The sequence below is a fragment of the Cynocephalus volans genome, chromosome 4 (genome assembly GCF_027409185.1).
Source record: "Cynocephalus volans isolate mCynVol1 chromosome 4, mCynVol1.pri, whole genome shotgun sequence".
Classification (NCBI taxonomy): domain Eukaryota; kingdom Metazoa; phylum Chordata; class Mammalia; order Dermoptera; family Cynocephalidae; genus Cynocephalus; species Cynocephalus volans.
In genome coordinates this window covers 168,463,022-168,477,316 of record NC_084463.1, presented here as the reverse complement: position 1 = coordinate 168,477,316, position 14,295 = coordinate 168,463,022, and the positions used below count along the sequence as shown (strand labels likewise).

Below are 14,295 nucleotides of genomic sequence, written 5' to 3'. Positions count from 1 at the left end.
CTGACCACCCTTCCCTCCCCTCCTTACTGCAGGTTGACAGAGAAGACCACCCCTGTGGAGTGGGGCTTGGTGTCCTGCGGACGTGTGGGGGCCACAGGGTCTGCAGGTATGCCAGCTGGAGGACCCAGGTCACCCCTGACTGGCTCTTGATCTGCCAGAGATGGGACAGACTCCTCCTCTGCCTCTTCAGCCTCCTGGGAAGATTCAGGGGCCATTCTCGATGTTCTTGGGGAGCTGGGAGGCGGGTGGGGCGGGGCTGAGTGTGCCCTGTGTCCCGTGTGTGGGTGCACACAGACACACACATAGCAGGAGCAGTTCTGGTTCACAGGGTGCCACTCTCTGAGGAGCTGTGCCTGTCTATCCCACAGGACACCTGACTGCCAGTCATGTGAGTGTTCACACCTGTGTGTTTCTGACGAGGCTAGGGCAGGAGGTCACCACCTCAGGCAACAGGTTCCCCCTGTGTCCGCACATCCCCTGTTGTCTCCTCCTTGTTACCCTAGCCCTCATCCTAGAGCAAGGGTCCCCTGGAATGTTGTTCCTTTACCTGTGACGCTTGCTGGTGTCCCCTCCAACTCAGGGCCCCACCTCCAACACTCCCCTGAGGCCTGAGCTCAGAGCAGGCCTGGGGAGGGAAGGGCTCTATACCGTTGCCACGGATACCAGCACCCAGAAGGGGAGGGGCTGTTTGTTACCAGGAGACTCCAGGGAGACCCAGACCAAGTCCCTGAGTGAGTTCTAGGCCAGCTCAGCCTGAAGAAGATGTGAGAGGCTGAGCCACTGCCTAGCTAACCTGAGTAGGCCCAGAACACCATGGGGTGCCCAACACCCTCAACCCTGGGGGAGGCTCCCGCAGCCCCTTTCCAGCCTGACTCGGTGATTGGTAGGTACTGGGGGCATTGGGGATCTGAGCTGACTTGAGGGGAGGGGGACGCAGAGGACAGCTCTGAGAAGCTGGGGCAGGGGCTGTGCTGAACTCTAGGGCAGTGGTACCGCCCTCCCTCTTTGCCCTGAGTGGCTGGCGATCAGCTTCCTAACCCCCGAGCTGGGAGCCTCACCTTCCCGGGCCCATCTCCACACACTCTGACCACCACCTGGGCCACTCCCCATGGTGGGCCACCCTAGAGAGTCCTGGGAACATTCCCATAACCATGACAATTATTCCCTCTGCCCCAGGACAAAAATGAGGCTCTGGACCCGGCCCACAGTGCCCCAGCACTCCCGGCTCCGCCCCCACCCGCTTCATCTCACCATTCATACTTCAGCTTTTGTTCATGTAGGGCATCCTGTGCTGGGCACCAGAGACAGAAGGCAGGAGGACCCCCCGGCTGAGTCCGATGGGGCAGAACAGGGCCTGGACACCCTGATGGTATCTCCAGGGCCTGCTCCACACAGATGGCCCTGAGGCTGAGGGACCCCCGCTGCCCAGCTGGCCTGGGTTCTCCCACTCTGGGCCGCAGGGGAGGGGCGGAGGGCCAGCTTGCTCGCTTCACTGTGCGCAAGGGCCCAGGCCTGGGAGTCCACAGGTCTGAAGGGCACTGGGCCCCCTGGGGATAGGAAGGGGCGGGGAAGGCGCTTCAGACAAAGAGCCAGGGCCTCTGTCCCCGGCAGCCGGAGGTCAGGCCCCCTCCCCAGCAGGGCTGCAGCGCCCAGCAGCTTCAGCCCAGCAGCTCTGTAGGGGCCCTCAGGGCTCCCCCTCTCCACCGCGGGGGCTCGTGACCCCCGACCCCTGTGCGTCCCGGCGACTGCCGCGCGGGGCCTGAGGGAGCAGGTCGGGGACCCTGCCCCTTGGGGCCGGGAAGGGAGGGGCGGCTCTAGCCCCCTGCCCCTCGGGCGCACGCCGCGATAGGGGGGCCCCCGACCGGCGTCCCTTCCCTGGCGATGTCCTGTCGCCCCGGACGGCTGGGAGGCGGCCGGCTGGGAGCAGTCCTGTCACCTGTCCCGGTGCGCCGCCGGCTTACCGCGGACGCAGACGCGCTTCCGCCTCGTGGACGGCCCCGCCCGCACCTGGCACCTCCGGGGGCGGGGCGGGGCGGTGAGCCAATGGGACGGGCGGGGCCGGGGGCAGCCAATGGCCGGGGGCTCGGGGCGGGAGGCCCGCACGGTGGAGCGAATGGGAGCGCGGTGGGGCGGGGCGTGCCGGCGGCGGGCCAATGGGGTCGTGGGCCCGGGGCGCGCCGCCGCGCTGGGGGCGGCAGGTCGCGGCGGCGCCGCCGCCGCAGCGCCGGGGTCCGCCCGGAGGTCGGCAAGCGTCAGGTGAGCGGCACCGGGCCTCGAGCCTCCCGACCGCGGGCGCGGGCCGGCCGGGGCGCCGACTCCGACGGGGGGCGGTCTTCGGCGGGGCCGTGCCGCACCTGCACCCGCGGAGCCGGGCCGCCCGGGCGGGACGGGCTTCGGGAGCGGGGAAGGGCTGCCCGGGCGGGCGGGGGCTGCTCAGGCCCGGTCGGTCGGCCCAGAGGGGCGGGGTCCGGGTCGCGACCCACCGGCTCTCCGGGCCCGGTGCGGCCGTCCCCGCGGCGACGGAGGGTGTCGTGCTCGCGGGCTCCTGCGAGCCAGGTGACGGGCCCGGGAAATCCTGGGTCTGGTTAATGATTCTCCTTGTTCCGGGAGCAGGGCGGGGCAGGGGGAGGCCGGTGGAGTGGGGAGGCCTCAAAGCGCTCCTGAGGGCTGGAGCAGGTCCCCTGGCCACGCCGGCAGCGTGCGGCCTGAGAGGAGAGCTGGGCACGGGAGGGCAGGGCCGCCCCTGAGGGGCCCGCCGCCCTGGACCGGTTCCGGGGGCAGGCCAGGAGGGGAGGCCAGCAGGCCAGGCAGGGCCTGACCCTTTGGCCTGTGCCCTCCCCCCAGGACAGTGATGCTCTCGGGGCTGGCGGCCATGGAGCTGAAGGTCTGGGTGGATGGCATCCAGCGTGTGGTCTGTGGGGTCTCGGAGCAGACCACCTGCCAGGAAGTGGTCATTGCACTAGCCCAAGCAATAGGTGAGTCCCCTGGGGGACAGACAAGTCCAACAGGTAGAGCTGGGCTGGGGCCTAATTGTCCAGCCCCATTTTCCCCCACAAGGAGGGTGGAGCTGATTGCTGATCCATCTTGTCCCCACCAACTCCTCAAGCCAGGTGGACAGAGTGGGGACATGGGCTGATCCCTCTCCCCTCCTCCTCAGGCCAGACTGGCCGCTTTGTGCTCGTGCAGCGTCTTAGGGAGAAGGAACGGCAGCTGCTGCCACAGGAGTGTCCAGTGGGCGCCCAGGCCACCTGCGGACAATTTGCCAGCGATGTCCAGTTTGTCCTGAGGCGGACAGGGCCCAGCCTGGCTGGGAGGCCCTCCTCGGACAGCTGCCTACCTCCAGAGCGCTGTTCAGTCCGTGCCAGCCTCCCCCCAAAACCACGGGTAGCGACAGGCCGTGAGCCCCGCAAAACACAGACCTTCACCCTGAGGTGCCCCGGGCTGGCCCCCAGCCCCTCACCCCCTGAGCCTACAGCCCCTGTAGCACCCACACCAGGCTGCTGCACAGACCTGCAGGGCCTGGAGCTCAGGGTGCAGAGGAATGCTGAGGAGCTGGGCCACGAGGCCTTCTGGGAGCAGGAGCTGCGGCGTGAGCAAGCTCGGGAGCGAGAGGGGCAGGCACGCCTGCAGGCACTAAGTGCGGCCACTGCTGAGCATGCAGCCCGGCTGCAGGCCCTGGATGCCCAGGCCCATGCCTTGGAGGCTGAGCTGCGGCTGGCTGCAGAGGCTCCTGGTCTCCCCTCACCAACAGCATCTGCTGCTGAGCGCCTGCGCCAGGACCTGGCTGTCCAGGAGCGGCAGAGTGCAGAGGTGCAGGGCAGCCTGGCCCTGGTGAGCCGGGCTCTGGAGGCTGCCGAGCATGCCCTGCAGGTGAGCCGAGGTGACCCGAGCCCCTGCCACCTTCCCTTCCCTGACACATGGGCAGACTAGAGAGAGCACTCTGTGTGTGGAATGAGGGCTATGAAGCCCCATGGCTGTGCCTCCCTGAGGGTCCTGTGTGCCCCCAGGCCCAGGCTCAGGAGCTCGAGGAGCTGAACCGGGAGCTGCGTCAGTGCAATCTGCAGCAGTTCATCCAGCAGACGGGGGCTGCACTACCGCCACCCCCACGGCCAGACAGGGCCCCCCTTATCACACAGGTCAGAGTGGTTCTGGGGGAGGCCAAGATGGTGGGGGCACAGCCCAGCTCCAAGCTGACCTGCTCTCTCCACAGGACCTTCCTGCAGCCAGAGAGGATCCCCTCCCAGTACCCCCCCGAAGTCCTGGTCTCGTGCCCAGCCTGAGCCCTGAAGTTGGTCCCATGAGGCAGAACTCCTGGAGGTAGCAGCTTCTGCCCCAGGCGGTGAAGACAGAGCCGTGATGGCCGTGAGACGCGCCAGCCTTGAAGACGGGAGAGTCAGCAGTTGCAGAGGATTCCTGCTCCTGTGCAGTGGGAAGCCCTGGCACCCTGGGGTTTCTGCTTGGGGTGTGGGGGTGCTGGGGAGGGTTTCCCTTGTCCTTGCCAAGTCTGCCAAGCTCCGTGGAGAAGCAGGGGGCATAGCCAGCTCAGAGATCACCAGGCCCCAGTGGCCACCACTCCTCATTGGGGACAGGATGTGCGTGGACAGTGGATACGTGCTTGCCTGTGGGAGAAGTCCTTCACTGCGTGTGCACACAGTAAGAACACATGTGTGCCACCTCCCCTACCCCGATGTTAAAACCTCAATAAATTTCCCAAAGTGGCTTGTGTATGTCCTGAGGCTACACTGGGCAGGGTCTGTGGTGTCTAGAACCTGAGGATCCACACTGGGCATACTCCACATTCCCTGGGCTGGCTACAGCCAGGGTTCCTGAGAATGAGGTTCTTCCAAAGCTGGGGCTTCTGGGGTCCCACATTCCATTTGCATGCCCCACCTATCCCCCGGGGGCTCTCCTTCTGGGGCCTCAGCCCTGGCCTGGATTCCACCTGGCTTCCCCTCATTTGGCCTGGCCCCACCAGCAGCAGGAACTGGGGACAGCAGGACAAGCTAGACCCGCCTGTCAGGTTTACTGAGTCTTCTGAGAGCTCCTGGGGGCAGTCCTGGACTCCTAGGCCAGCCAGGCCCAGGGAGCTTCACCTGCGGAGCTTTGCCAGCCCCAGGGAGGGTGTGGGCACAGAGTGGGCAGGGGCTGTCCCCCTCTTTCCCAGGTGGGCGTGCAGCCTCTGCTGCAAGCCTACAGCTTTGAAATTGGGACAGGATGGCATCCTCAGCCCAGCCCCTGCCTGGCCCTTGCACTGGCTGTCACCTCTCCCAGTCCTGGTCCTCAGAGTGGGCCACACACTCTCAGCCCCAAGGGCTGTGGCTGGGGTTGGAGAAGAGATCTTTGTGATGAGCAGAACCTGGGGGGCTCTGATGCCAGGTACAGCCATGGGTGGTATTGGGGGATGGGTTGGGGTACCCTAGATCATGAGGGTCTTTATGCTGGGTTTGAGGGGTTGCCAAGTTTGGGGTGGACTCAGCTTTCTCTTGGGGTGGCCCCTGAACCAGGTCTGGGGCTGCCTACTTTCTCTGGGGAAGACCATAGGGGACACAGAAGTCCTAACCATGAGGAGCATGGAAGCTGCCCATGGGAGCCAGGGAGGGCTCCTCAGAGACAAGGGCCACCAGGAGCCCACTGCTGTGGGGAGTAACTAGGGCTGGGTATCTCCTGTCTCAAGCAGGGAGCAGGGAACAGGGGGAGGCTGGGCAGCAGAGGGAGGCTCCTAATCCTGATGCAGGAACCCCCACCCAAACCCACTCCTGTCTCCTCCTCCTGAGCTGCTGCCCAGCTAACAGCCACCTGTCCCTGGGAGGTCTTTGGGGCCTGGATCTGCCTGACCTGTGCCCCCAGACAGGGTCAAGCATAGGGCCACACAGGGCGGAGCCTGGAGTGCAAAGTCCAGTCAGGCTGTGCCCTGAGAGGGAGAGCTAGGGTTCAAGGGGCCTGCTCCCCCTATCTGGAGCCTCTACCCACACTTGGAGGCGGAGGGATGTACCCCTGGGCACCAGCCCTAAGCCCCATCGTGGGTTCATCTTCCAGGCTAAGCACACAGGCCAGCAGCATCCAATGTGAGGTGCCATCCAGAGACCACTCCCCACACGGCCGTGGCAAGACTGGCCACGTCCTCCCCGGGGTCATGAGGTTACCTCCCATGTCCCCTACCCCCCTAGGGGAAGCAGGCACAGAGCTGGCAGAATACACATCACACTCTGCCTGTGTCTGTTTTCAGTGGCCTCCTTTTGAAGCCACTGCCAGGTATCTGTCCATGGTCTGCTGCTGCTGGCCATGAAGAAGCTAACCAGTCCTCTTCGCCGCCAGGAAGGGGGCCCCCAGGCAGCCTCTGTGCTCTGCGGTGAAGGGGGTAGAGCCTTCCTCCCTGTTGGCTGTTCCAGGTGAGCAAAGTCCCACCGCCCCCAAAAGTTGCCAGAGTTTCAGATCACTAAGCAAACCTTGTGTTGCTGAAAAGTTTACTTTTGATTTTTAAACTGTACTTTGAATACAACGGTGTGGGGAGAGGAGCTCTCTGCAACTTCCAGTCTACTGAGCATAGGTGGCAACTTGAGAGCGTAGGTGCATATCTATACCTCCAACCTACTGATGACCCCTCCCACAACACCTGCTCACACACCAGCAGGCACAGACACCTCCCCTGTGCACCTCCACACATCAGTACTGTTATCTCCCAGGCACACTGATAAGTCACCCACCTACCACTCACGATAGTGCCAGTGTGCACACACACCCCTCACACAGACCTGCAAACTGAGGCCCCTGCTGGCTTCCTGGTGTGTGCTGGTACATGCTGCTCCTGCCCTTGAAAGCACAGACAGGCAAAGATGTGGTGTGCCTGCTCCCAGCACTCACAGGGGGGTGAAGCTGGGCTGGCACCTCCCTCATTTCCATCCAACCCAAGCCAACCTCTCCTGGGGGATAGGGGGTTGGGTGGGGGGGGCTGTCCTGCCCCACCCCACTGGCAGCAGGGAGTCTCCAGAACCAGGTGAATGCCTGAGGGAGGCTGGTATGGGACAGGTGGAGGGGATGGGTGGGTGAGAACAAGGGAGTCAGACTCCCAGAGGTGGGGGAGGGACAGACAGGGCAGCATTCTCCGACTAGGGAAGGCAGGTGTCTGAGTGTCTTGGGGCTGCTTTAACAAATGACCACAAACCAGGTGGCTTAAAATGACAGAGAGTTATTTTCTCACGGTCCTGGAGGCCAGAAGTCTGAGATCAAGGCTGGTGGGGCCACATTCCCTATGGAGGCTCTGGGGAGGACCCTTCCTGCCTCTTCCAGTTTTGGGGACTACTGACGTCCCATGGCTTGTGGCCACAACACTCTGATCTCTGCCCCGTCTTCATGTAGCCGTCTCCTCTGTGTGTCTATGTCTCTCTGCTGTCACTGATAAGGACACTGGTCATTGGATTTAGGGCCCACCCAGGGTAATCTGGGATGTTCTCATTTCAAGATCCTTCACTTAATCACATCTGCAAAGGCCCTTTTCCCATACAAAGCCCCATTCACAGGTTGCAGGGTATTAGAATATGGACATATCTTTGGAGGGGCACCATTCAACCCACTACAGAGAGTGAGAAGGGGGGCATCAGGAGTTGGCAGGAAGGGGGCACAGTCTCCCTGTCCTCTAGTCTCTGACTTCTTCCCCCCAAATCTCTGCCCTGACTGCCCATGCCTGCTCCCATCCTGCCCTGACGACGTGGGCCTCCTCAGGGGTCCCATCGGTTCCTAGGAGTTCCTTCAAGACCCACGTGATCCATGCTTGCTGACCCCCAATAGGTCTGAGCTGGCTCCTGGCTCCTCAGTGCTCCTCAGTGCTCCAGGGAAGTGAAGCTAGGCCAGCTCCACAGGCAATGCTGGGGCAGGAACCCACCTGTTGTAAGTGTGGGGGTACACAGTCACTGTGGCTCGATACCCACCTGCGCAGGTCCAGCAAGAGGATTCATCCCCAGCACAGAAGTGCTCTCTAGGGCCGGCTGAGGACACCATGATTCACTGAGGGTCACACACAGTAAGTCACTGTCCTGCATTAAGTCAGCTCTGCAGGTCGCTGACCCCTAGGCCACACACAGCCTCCCTTCACCGCAGATCCTGGCCCCTGCCAAGCCTGCTGGGCGTGACACTCAGTGTGCTGTGATGACAGAAGCAATCTCGTTAGGACAGGGTCCCTCCAAAGGCTGATCCACATCCCTGTGAGGACTTGAAGAAGTCTGCCTCTCCCTTGCAATTTGGCTCCAGCCATCAAACCCCACAGCCCAGGGAGAGGGGACAGGACCTGCCACAGTTGTCCTGGTCCTGCTGGCCTGCAGGCTGCTCTGCACACACTCCTCATCCAGATTTTCACGGTGGACTTGAGAAGTCCCAGCAGAAAGGCCTCTGGGAGGACATGTCCCTGAGCCACACGAATAGTTCCAAGTGGCCTCATTGAAGTGGCAGAAACACAGAAGAGTCAAGTCTGTCACTGTCCTCCTGCAGAAAGTCCCAGAGGAGGTGGCCCTCAGGAGGCTGGTCATGTAGGCTCCAGTCCTGTTGGCAAAAGATCCAACAACACCCGTGCCTGCCCAGGGCTGCCCCTCAGCTGGGTGACATCAAGGAGGCTGCCCCAGGAACTCTGCACGGCCTGGCACCCTGGCACACAGGGAAAGAAAGTTCCCTCCAAGAGGGCGTCTGCCCCAACCTCAGCTTCTGCAAGTAGAGGGCAGCGAAAACCCCTGAAAGTCTCCTTTTTCCCCACCCACCCGTCCCTGCTGGGCACAGACAGGCAGACCCTGTCCATAGGGGCGTCCCCCTACCCCCTGCAGTGGCCAGCTGCCCCCGCCTCCGTGGGTCTTAGCGCGCGCCCTTCGCCCCCGTGTGGCCACCCGCCAGACCCGGGTCGCAGAGGAGCCAGGGGGTCGCGCTGCCCAGAGACAGATCAGCCGCTGTCACACGCACAGTGGGTCCGGAGCAGCGCAGTGTGCGGTGGGCAGTGGCTGCCCTGCGCCTGGAGGGACGGCCGGGCGGCGGACGGGTGGAGGGGTCGCCCCCCACCCCTGTCCCCTCCAACTTGGGCGTCCGAGCCACGCCGCCCCTACCCAGCCAAACCCCCGCAGCCCCGGGGGAGCGCGGCCTCGGAGGTGCGCCCCCGCCCACCGGCCTGGGACCCCTCGCGCGTCACCTGCGACCTCGTCACCGGTTCCCGGCCCAACTTCGGCGACGGCCGAGGCCACCCTCGCGACCCCCGCGAACCCCGGCCGGGGCCCCACCGCCCCGCGCCCAGCCCAGCATGCAAATGACCGGGCCCCGCAGCCAATGGCCGGCCGCGCCGGGCCCGCCCTGCCGCGCCGCAGCCAGTGGGAGCGAGGGGGGGGCGGAACGCCCCGCCCACCTCCGCGCCGCCCTCCGCGAGCGAGGCCGGCGCGTTCCTTTCCGCACGTCGGCCTGGGGCGGGGCCGCCACCTGCCGGGCGGGGCCGGGCGGGTGGATCGGCCCGAGGCGGTCCCCCCCGGCGCGGTGGTGCAGCCCGGGCTCGCGGGGTGTCCCTGCCGCAGGCGTGGCGCGCGGTCGGGGCGCCCGGCCCTCCGAACGCCCTGGAGCGGTGGGGCGGCTGCACGAGGCGGGCCCTGGCGGCCGGCCGGCCCGGGCGAGCACGGAGCCGCCCCCTCCGCCGCGGCGCGTGGTACGGCCCGGCCCGCCGGCCCCGCGCCTCCTCCCGCCCCCAGCCCCGAGGGCCGCCCCGCCCCCGGCACCCGCTGGGCTCCGGCGCACGTAGCCCGGGCCGCGACCCGGGAGGGGCCTGGACGGGCCCGGACACGGCGCGCTCGGGACGCACGTACGGCCCGCGCCGCCCCGCACCCACGCTCGGGCCGCTTGGAGGTCCCCGAGGACGGCCGGCCCAGTCTGGCTGGCGATGAGGGGGCTCTGGCTCTGCCTGGTTTACCAGGCGATGTCCGCGGGCAGGTCCCGGGCTCCCCCGTGGAACCGGTCGCCGCGGAAGCCTCGGAAGTCCGAATCCGAAGGGGGCGCCGCAAGGGCGCGGGCTTGCCCCTGTCTTTTGCGGGGACAAGGCGAGAGAGAGGCTGGGCATGGAAAAGGTGCAGATCGGGGAGTGGACTGCTCCGCCATTGTGAGGACGCGTAAGACCAACTTCCAAAGTGGAATTATCGGGCTGCTGGGTGGAGCCCCAGAGTGGGAGCCAAGGGAGGTGTGGCCTTTGGCCCCCCCCAGCCACACAGTCCCCTCCCCTCTGTGGCCAAGGTGGTCCCTGAGGCAGAATCACGGGGCATCTGGCCCTCAATCAGACAGGAAGGTGCCCACTCTCCTTTGGCTCTTGACAGAGGGGTCCTCATAAGCCCTCCGTACCCCCCTCCAAGGTAAGCGAGAGCCCTTCCTTCCCCCACCTGCCTAAGAGTCTGGCTCTCCCTGGGGGACCCCCCTCCTTGCTCCAGGAACCTCCAAAGGACCCCTTTGACCTGGCCCACCTCAGCCTCAGCTGCCCTGGCTCCCTGGCTGCCCTTCCGCCCTTAGACCCACTGCCCTGCTTTGTCCTCCTAGTGGCCTCCCGCATCCTGCCTTGGTAGCCCCCCACCCAGGCCTGTGACCCAGCCCATGACCTCGGGAGTTTTAAGGGGTGTGGCCACCTTGCTGGGGAAGGAGCACTGAGGAGCCAGGAGCCAGCTCAGACCTATTGGGGGTCAGCAAGCATGGATCACGTGGGTCTTGAAGGAACTCCTAGGAACCGATGGGACCCCTGAGGAGGCCCACGTCGTCAGGGCAGGATGGGAGCAGGCATGGGCAGTCAGGGCAGAGATTTGGGGGGAAGAAGTCAGAGACTAGAGGACAGGGAGACTGTGCCCCCTTCCTGCCAACTCCTGATGCCCCCCTTCTCACTCTCTGTAGTGGGTTGAATGGTGCCCCTCCAAAGATATGTCCATATTCTAATACCCTGCAACCTGTGAATGGGGCTTTGTATGGGAAAAGGGCCTTTGCAGATGTGATTAAGTGAAGGATCTTGAAATGAGAACATCCCAGATTACCCTGGGTGGGCCCTAAATCCAATGACCAGTGTCCTTATCAGTGACAGCAGAGAGACATAGACACACAGAGGAGACGGCTACATGAAGACGGGGCAGAGATCAGAGTGTTGTGGCCACAAGCCATGGGACGTCAGTAGTCCCCAAAACTGGAAGAGGCAGGAAGGGTCCTCCCCAGAGCCTCCATAGGGAATGTGGCCCCACCAGCCTTGATCTCAGACTTCTGGCCTCCAGGACCGTGAGAAAATAACTCTCTGTCATTTTAAGCCACCTGGTTTGTGGTCATTTGTTAAAGCAGCCCCAAGACACTCAGACACCTGCCTTCCCTAGTCGGAGAATGCTGCCCTGTCTGTCCCTCCCCCACCTCTGGGAGTCTGACTCCCTTGTTCTCACCCACCCATCCCCTCCACCTGTCCCATACCAGCCTCCCTCAGGCATTCACCTGGTTCTGGAGACTCCCTGCTGCCAGTGGGGTGGGGCAGGACAGCCCCCCCCCCACCCAACCCCCTATCCCCCAGGAGAGGTTGGCTTGGGTTGGATGGAAATGAGGGAGGTGCCAGCCCAGCTTCACCCCCCTGTGAGTGCTGGGAGCAGGCACACCACATCTTTGCCTGTCTGTGCTTTCAAGGGCAGGAGCAGCATGTACCAGCACACACCAGGAAGCCAGCAGGGGCCTCAGTTTGCAGGTCTGTGTGAGGGGTGTGTGTGCACACTGGCACTATCGTGAGTGGTAGGTGGGTGACTTGTCAAGTGTGCCTGGGAGATAACAGTACTGATGTGTGGAGGTGCACAGGGGAGGTGTCTGTGCCTGCTGGTGTGTGAGCAGGTGTTGTGGGAGGGGTCATCAGTAGGTTGGAGGTATAGATATGCACCTATGCTCTCAAGTTGCCACCTATGCTCAGTTTAGGCCAGTCTGACTCCCTGGGCAGCTCCCTGGGGACACTTCTGATTCCTGAGCATGGTTGGCATGGCCGGGTAGGTTGTGCACTGCCCAAGGGTGCTTGCTGACAAAGTGTTCTTCATGTCTCATCGTGGGTGCATGTGTTTATTATGATAACTGGCAGCAGCCCCCAGTCCCCTCTCCAAATGGGTTCTAAGTTGACCATAGTCTGCCTGTCCTCTTCCTTCCCAGGTGCCTCAGCTTGTGTGTCTGCAGGTGACCCTAGATCTAATAGTCTTGAGCAAGTGGGAATGTACACACAGAAGGGTCAGCACATGCAAAGCTTCAGGCTGGGGTGGGGGGGATGGGGGGGAGGCTGGCGCAGGGTGGGCGGTGGCACCCCAGACTCTATTTACTATGCTGGACCCCACCTAAAGCACTCTCCCTGTGCTCACCCATTCAGTCCTCACGATGACTAAGAGGTAGCTATGATCATCAACATCCCTATTTTAAAGTCAAGGACACTGAGGCACAAAGAGTTGAGAAATTTGCCTGAGGTCAGAAGTCAAACTCAAAAGAGCCTGGGTTCAGGTGCCTGACCTGGATGACACTTGTGCCACCCACCATCCTACTGATCCTGCCCCTCTAGCGAGCCCCCATCTCTCTGGCACCATGCACTTGCTCTTCCTTCCTGCAGGGCCCTTTCCCGAGCTCATAGTGTGTTGTTACCAGTATTAGTCCGTTTGTGTTGCTTATAAGAAAACACATGGAACTCAGTAATTTATCAAGAAAATGACATTTATTGCTTACAGTTTCTGAGGCTGGGAAGTCCAAAGTCCATCTGGTGGTGGCGACAGTGACCCAGGGGTCGCACACTGCAAGATGGTGGAGCAGAGAGAGAGAGAGAAACAGACAGACTCTCTTTTAAAGCCCTCAGAACCACACCCCTGACCACCATTATTAATCCATTCACTACTGCACGTCCTACAATCCAGTCACCTCTTCAAGGCTCCACCTTCCAATGACCATAATAGGATTTCCCACCCTCTTAACAGTCACAGTGGGGGCCAAGTTTCTATTAAATAAAACTTGGGGGACACAATCCAGGCTTCAGGGAGTTTGGGGGGACACAATTCAATCCACTACATTACCTCTCCCAACGCCAACAGAAAAACAAAACCCTCGGCTACCTCCAGTTTCTTCCCCCACTGCAGCAAAATGACTTGGAAGAGCTGTTGGTGCTCACTGTCCCTGCTTGTCCTCCCGGCCTCTCTGCACTCCCCCGTCAGCCCCTGCCCCCAGGGCTGCCATCCTCAGCACTGGGACCCTCTCACTCCAGCCAGGCCCCCTCTCCTACATGCCTCACAGGAAGCCCCTCTCCTGGCTTTTCTCCAGACCCCCCTCCCCACGCTCCTTCTTGGTCTCTTGCAGATTTCCGACCTCGAGGTTGGAAGCCTGGGGTCCAGGCACCGGTCCCCCGCCGCCCCCTGCACGCCGCAATGTTCCCGCATTTCCATCTGCATGCAGCCTCTGCTCATGTAACATCTCCTCTGGCGCGTTCCGTCCCCAGGGGCCCTCCAAGCCTCCCCACCCCTGGGTGGGCTCCCGTCTCACTGTCCTCGCACCTCACACTCGAGCCCTCCGTAAGCCCTGCCCGCCCTGTCTCTGGAATCTTCCCGGAACCCATCAGTGCCCACAGCTGCGCTGCCCTCGCCTGGGCCCGAGCCACTGCGTCCGCTTCACGGTGCGCTCTCCCGCCGCGGCCCGAGGGGCCCTGTGAGCCAGCGCCTGCCCCTGCTCGAGGCCCCGGTGTCCCCCGCCCCGCCCTGCTCTGTCTTTTTATTAGAGCGCCCATCACCCTCCCACGGCTCACGTAGTTCGGTATCGACGGTGCTCCCGCTGGCCCCGCGCCCCGAAGGGCCCGCGCACGCCGGGCTCCGTCAGTGTCTGGCCGCGCATGGAAAGACGCAGCAAAACTGCTGGTCGCCGGGGCCGCCAGGAGGCCCCGGGCCCGCGCCCTAAACGCTCGGCCCCGGGCTCGCGCTGCACGGGGGCGGAGCCGGGAAGGGGCGGGCCCCGGGCGGAGGGCGGTGGGTCGGGCTGTACCATTGCCCCGGAGCGGGGGACGGCCTGGACCAACGCACCGGCGGGAGGCTTCCTCCTGGGCGGTCGTCCTGCGTTAAACTGTTTCCGAGGTGGGAGGGCCGTTTCGACGCCTCGAGGCCCCCGGCCGGGGAGGGGCGCCCTCGTTCCGGTCAGACGTTCCTTCCCCGCCCTTGTCCCAGTGGTTCTTGCCGACGGGAAGCCAGCGCCGTGCACTTCCGGGTCGAAGAGCGGGGCGGCTGCGGCGGCGGCGGCGGCGGCGGCGGCGGCGGCGGCGGCGGCGGCGGCAGGACC

At 63.7% G+C, this 14,295-nt stretch overlaps 1 protein-coding gene across 2 annotated transcripts; it reads left to right on the top strand.

The window, feature by feature from the left end:
* The first annotated feature begins 362 nt into the window (after positions 1-362).
* On the top strand, positions 363-4,719 carry RASSF7 (Ras association domain family member 7). 2 transcript variants are annotated; one of them, XM_063094493.1, is made up of 5 exons: positions 363-388; positions 2,845-2,975; positions 3,158-3,870; positions 4,008-4,136; positions 4,211-4,719. In XM_063094493.1, coding segments are annotated over exons 1-5 (1,086 nt in total). In that variant the 5' UTR covers positions 363-386; the 3' UTR covers positions 4,322-4,719. The 2 variants fall into 2 exon arrangements, with proteins under 2 accessions (XP_062950563.1, XP_062950564.1); XM_063094494.1 differs by lacking the exon at positions 363-388 and adding an exon at positions 2,191-2,256.
* Positions 4,720-14,295: the final 9,576 nt, after the last annotated feature.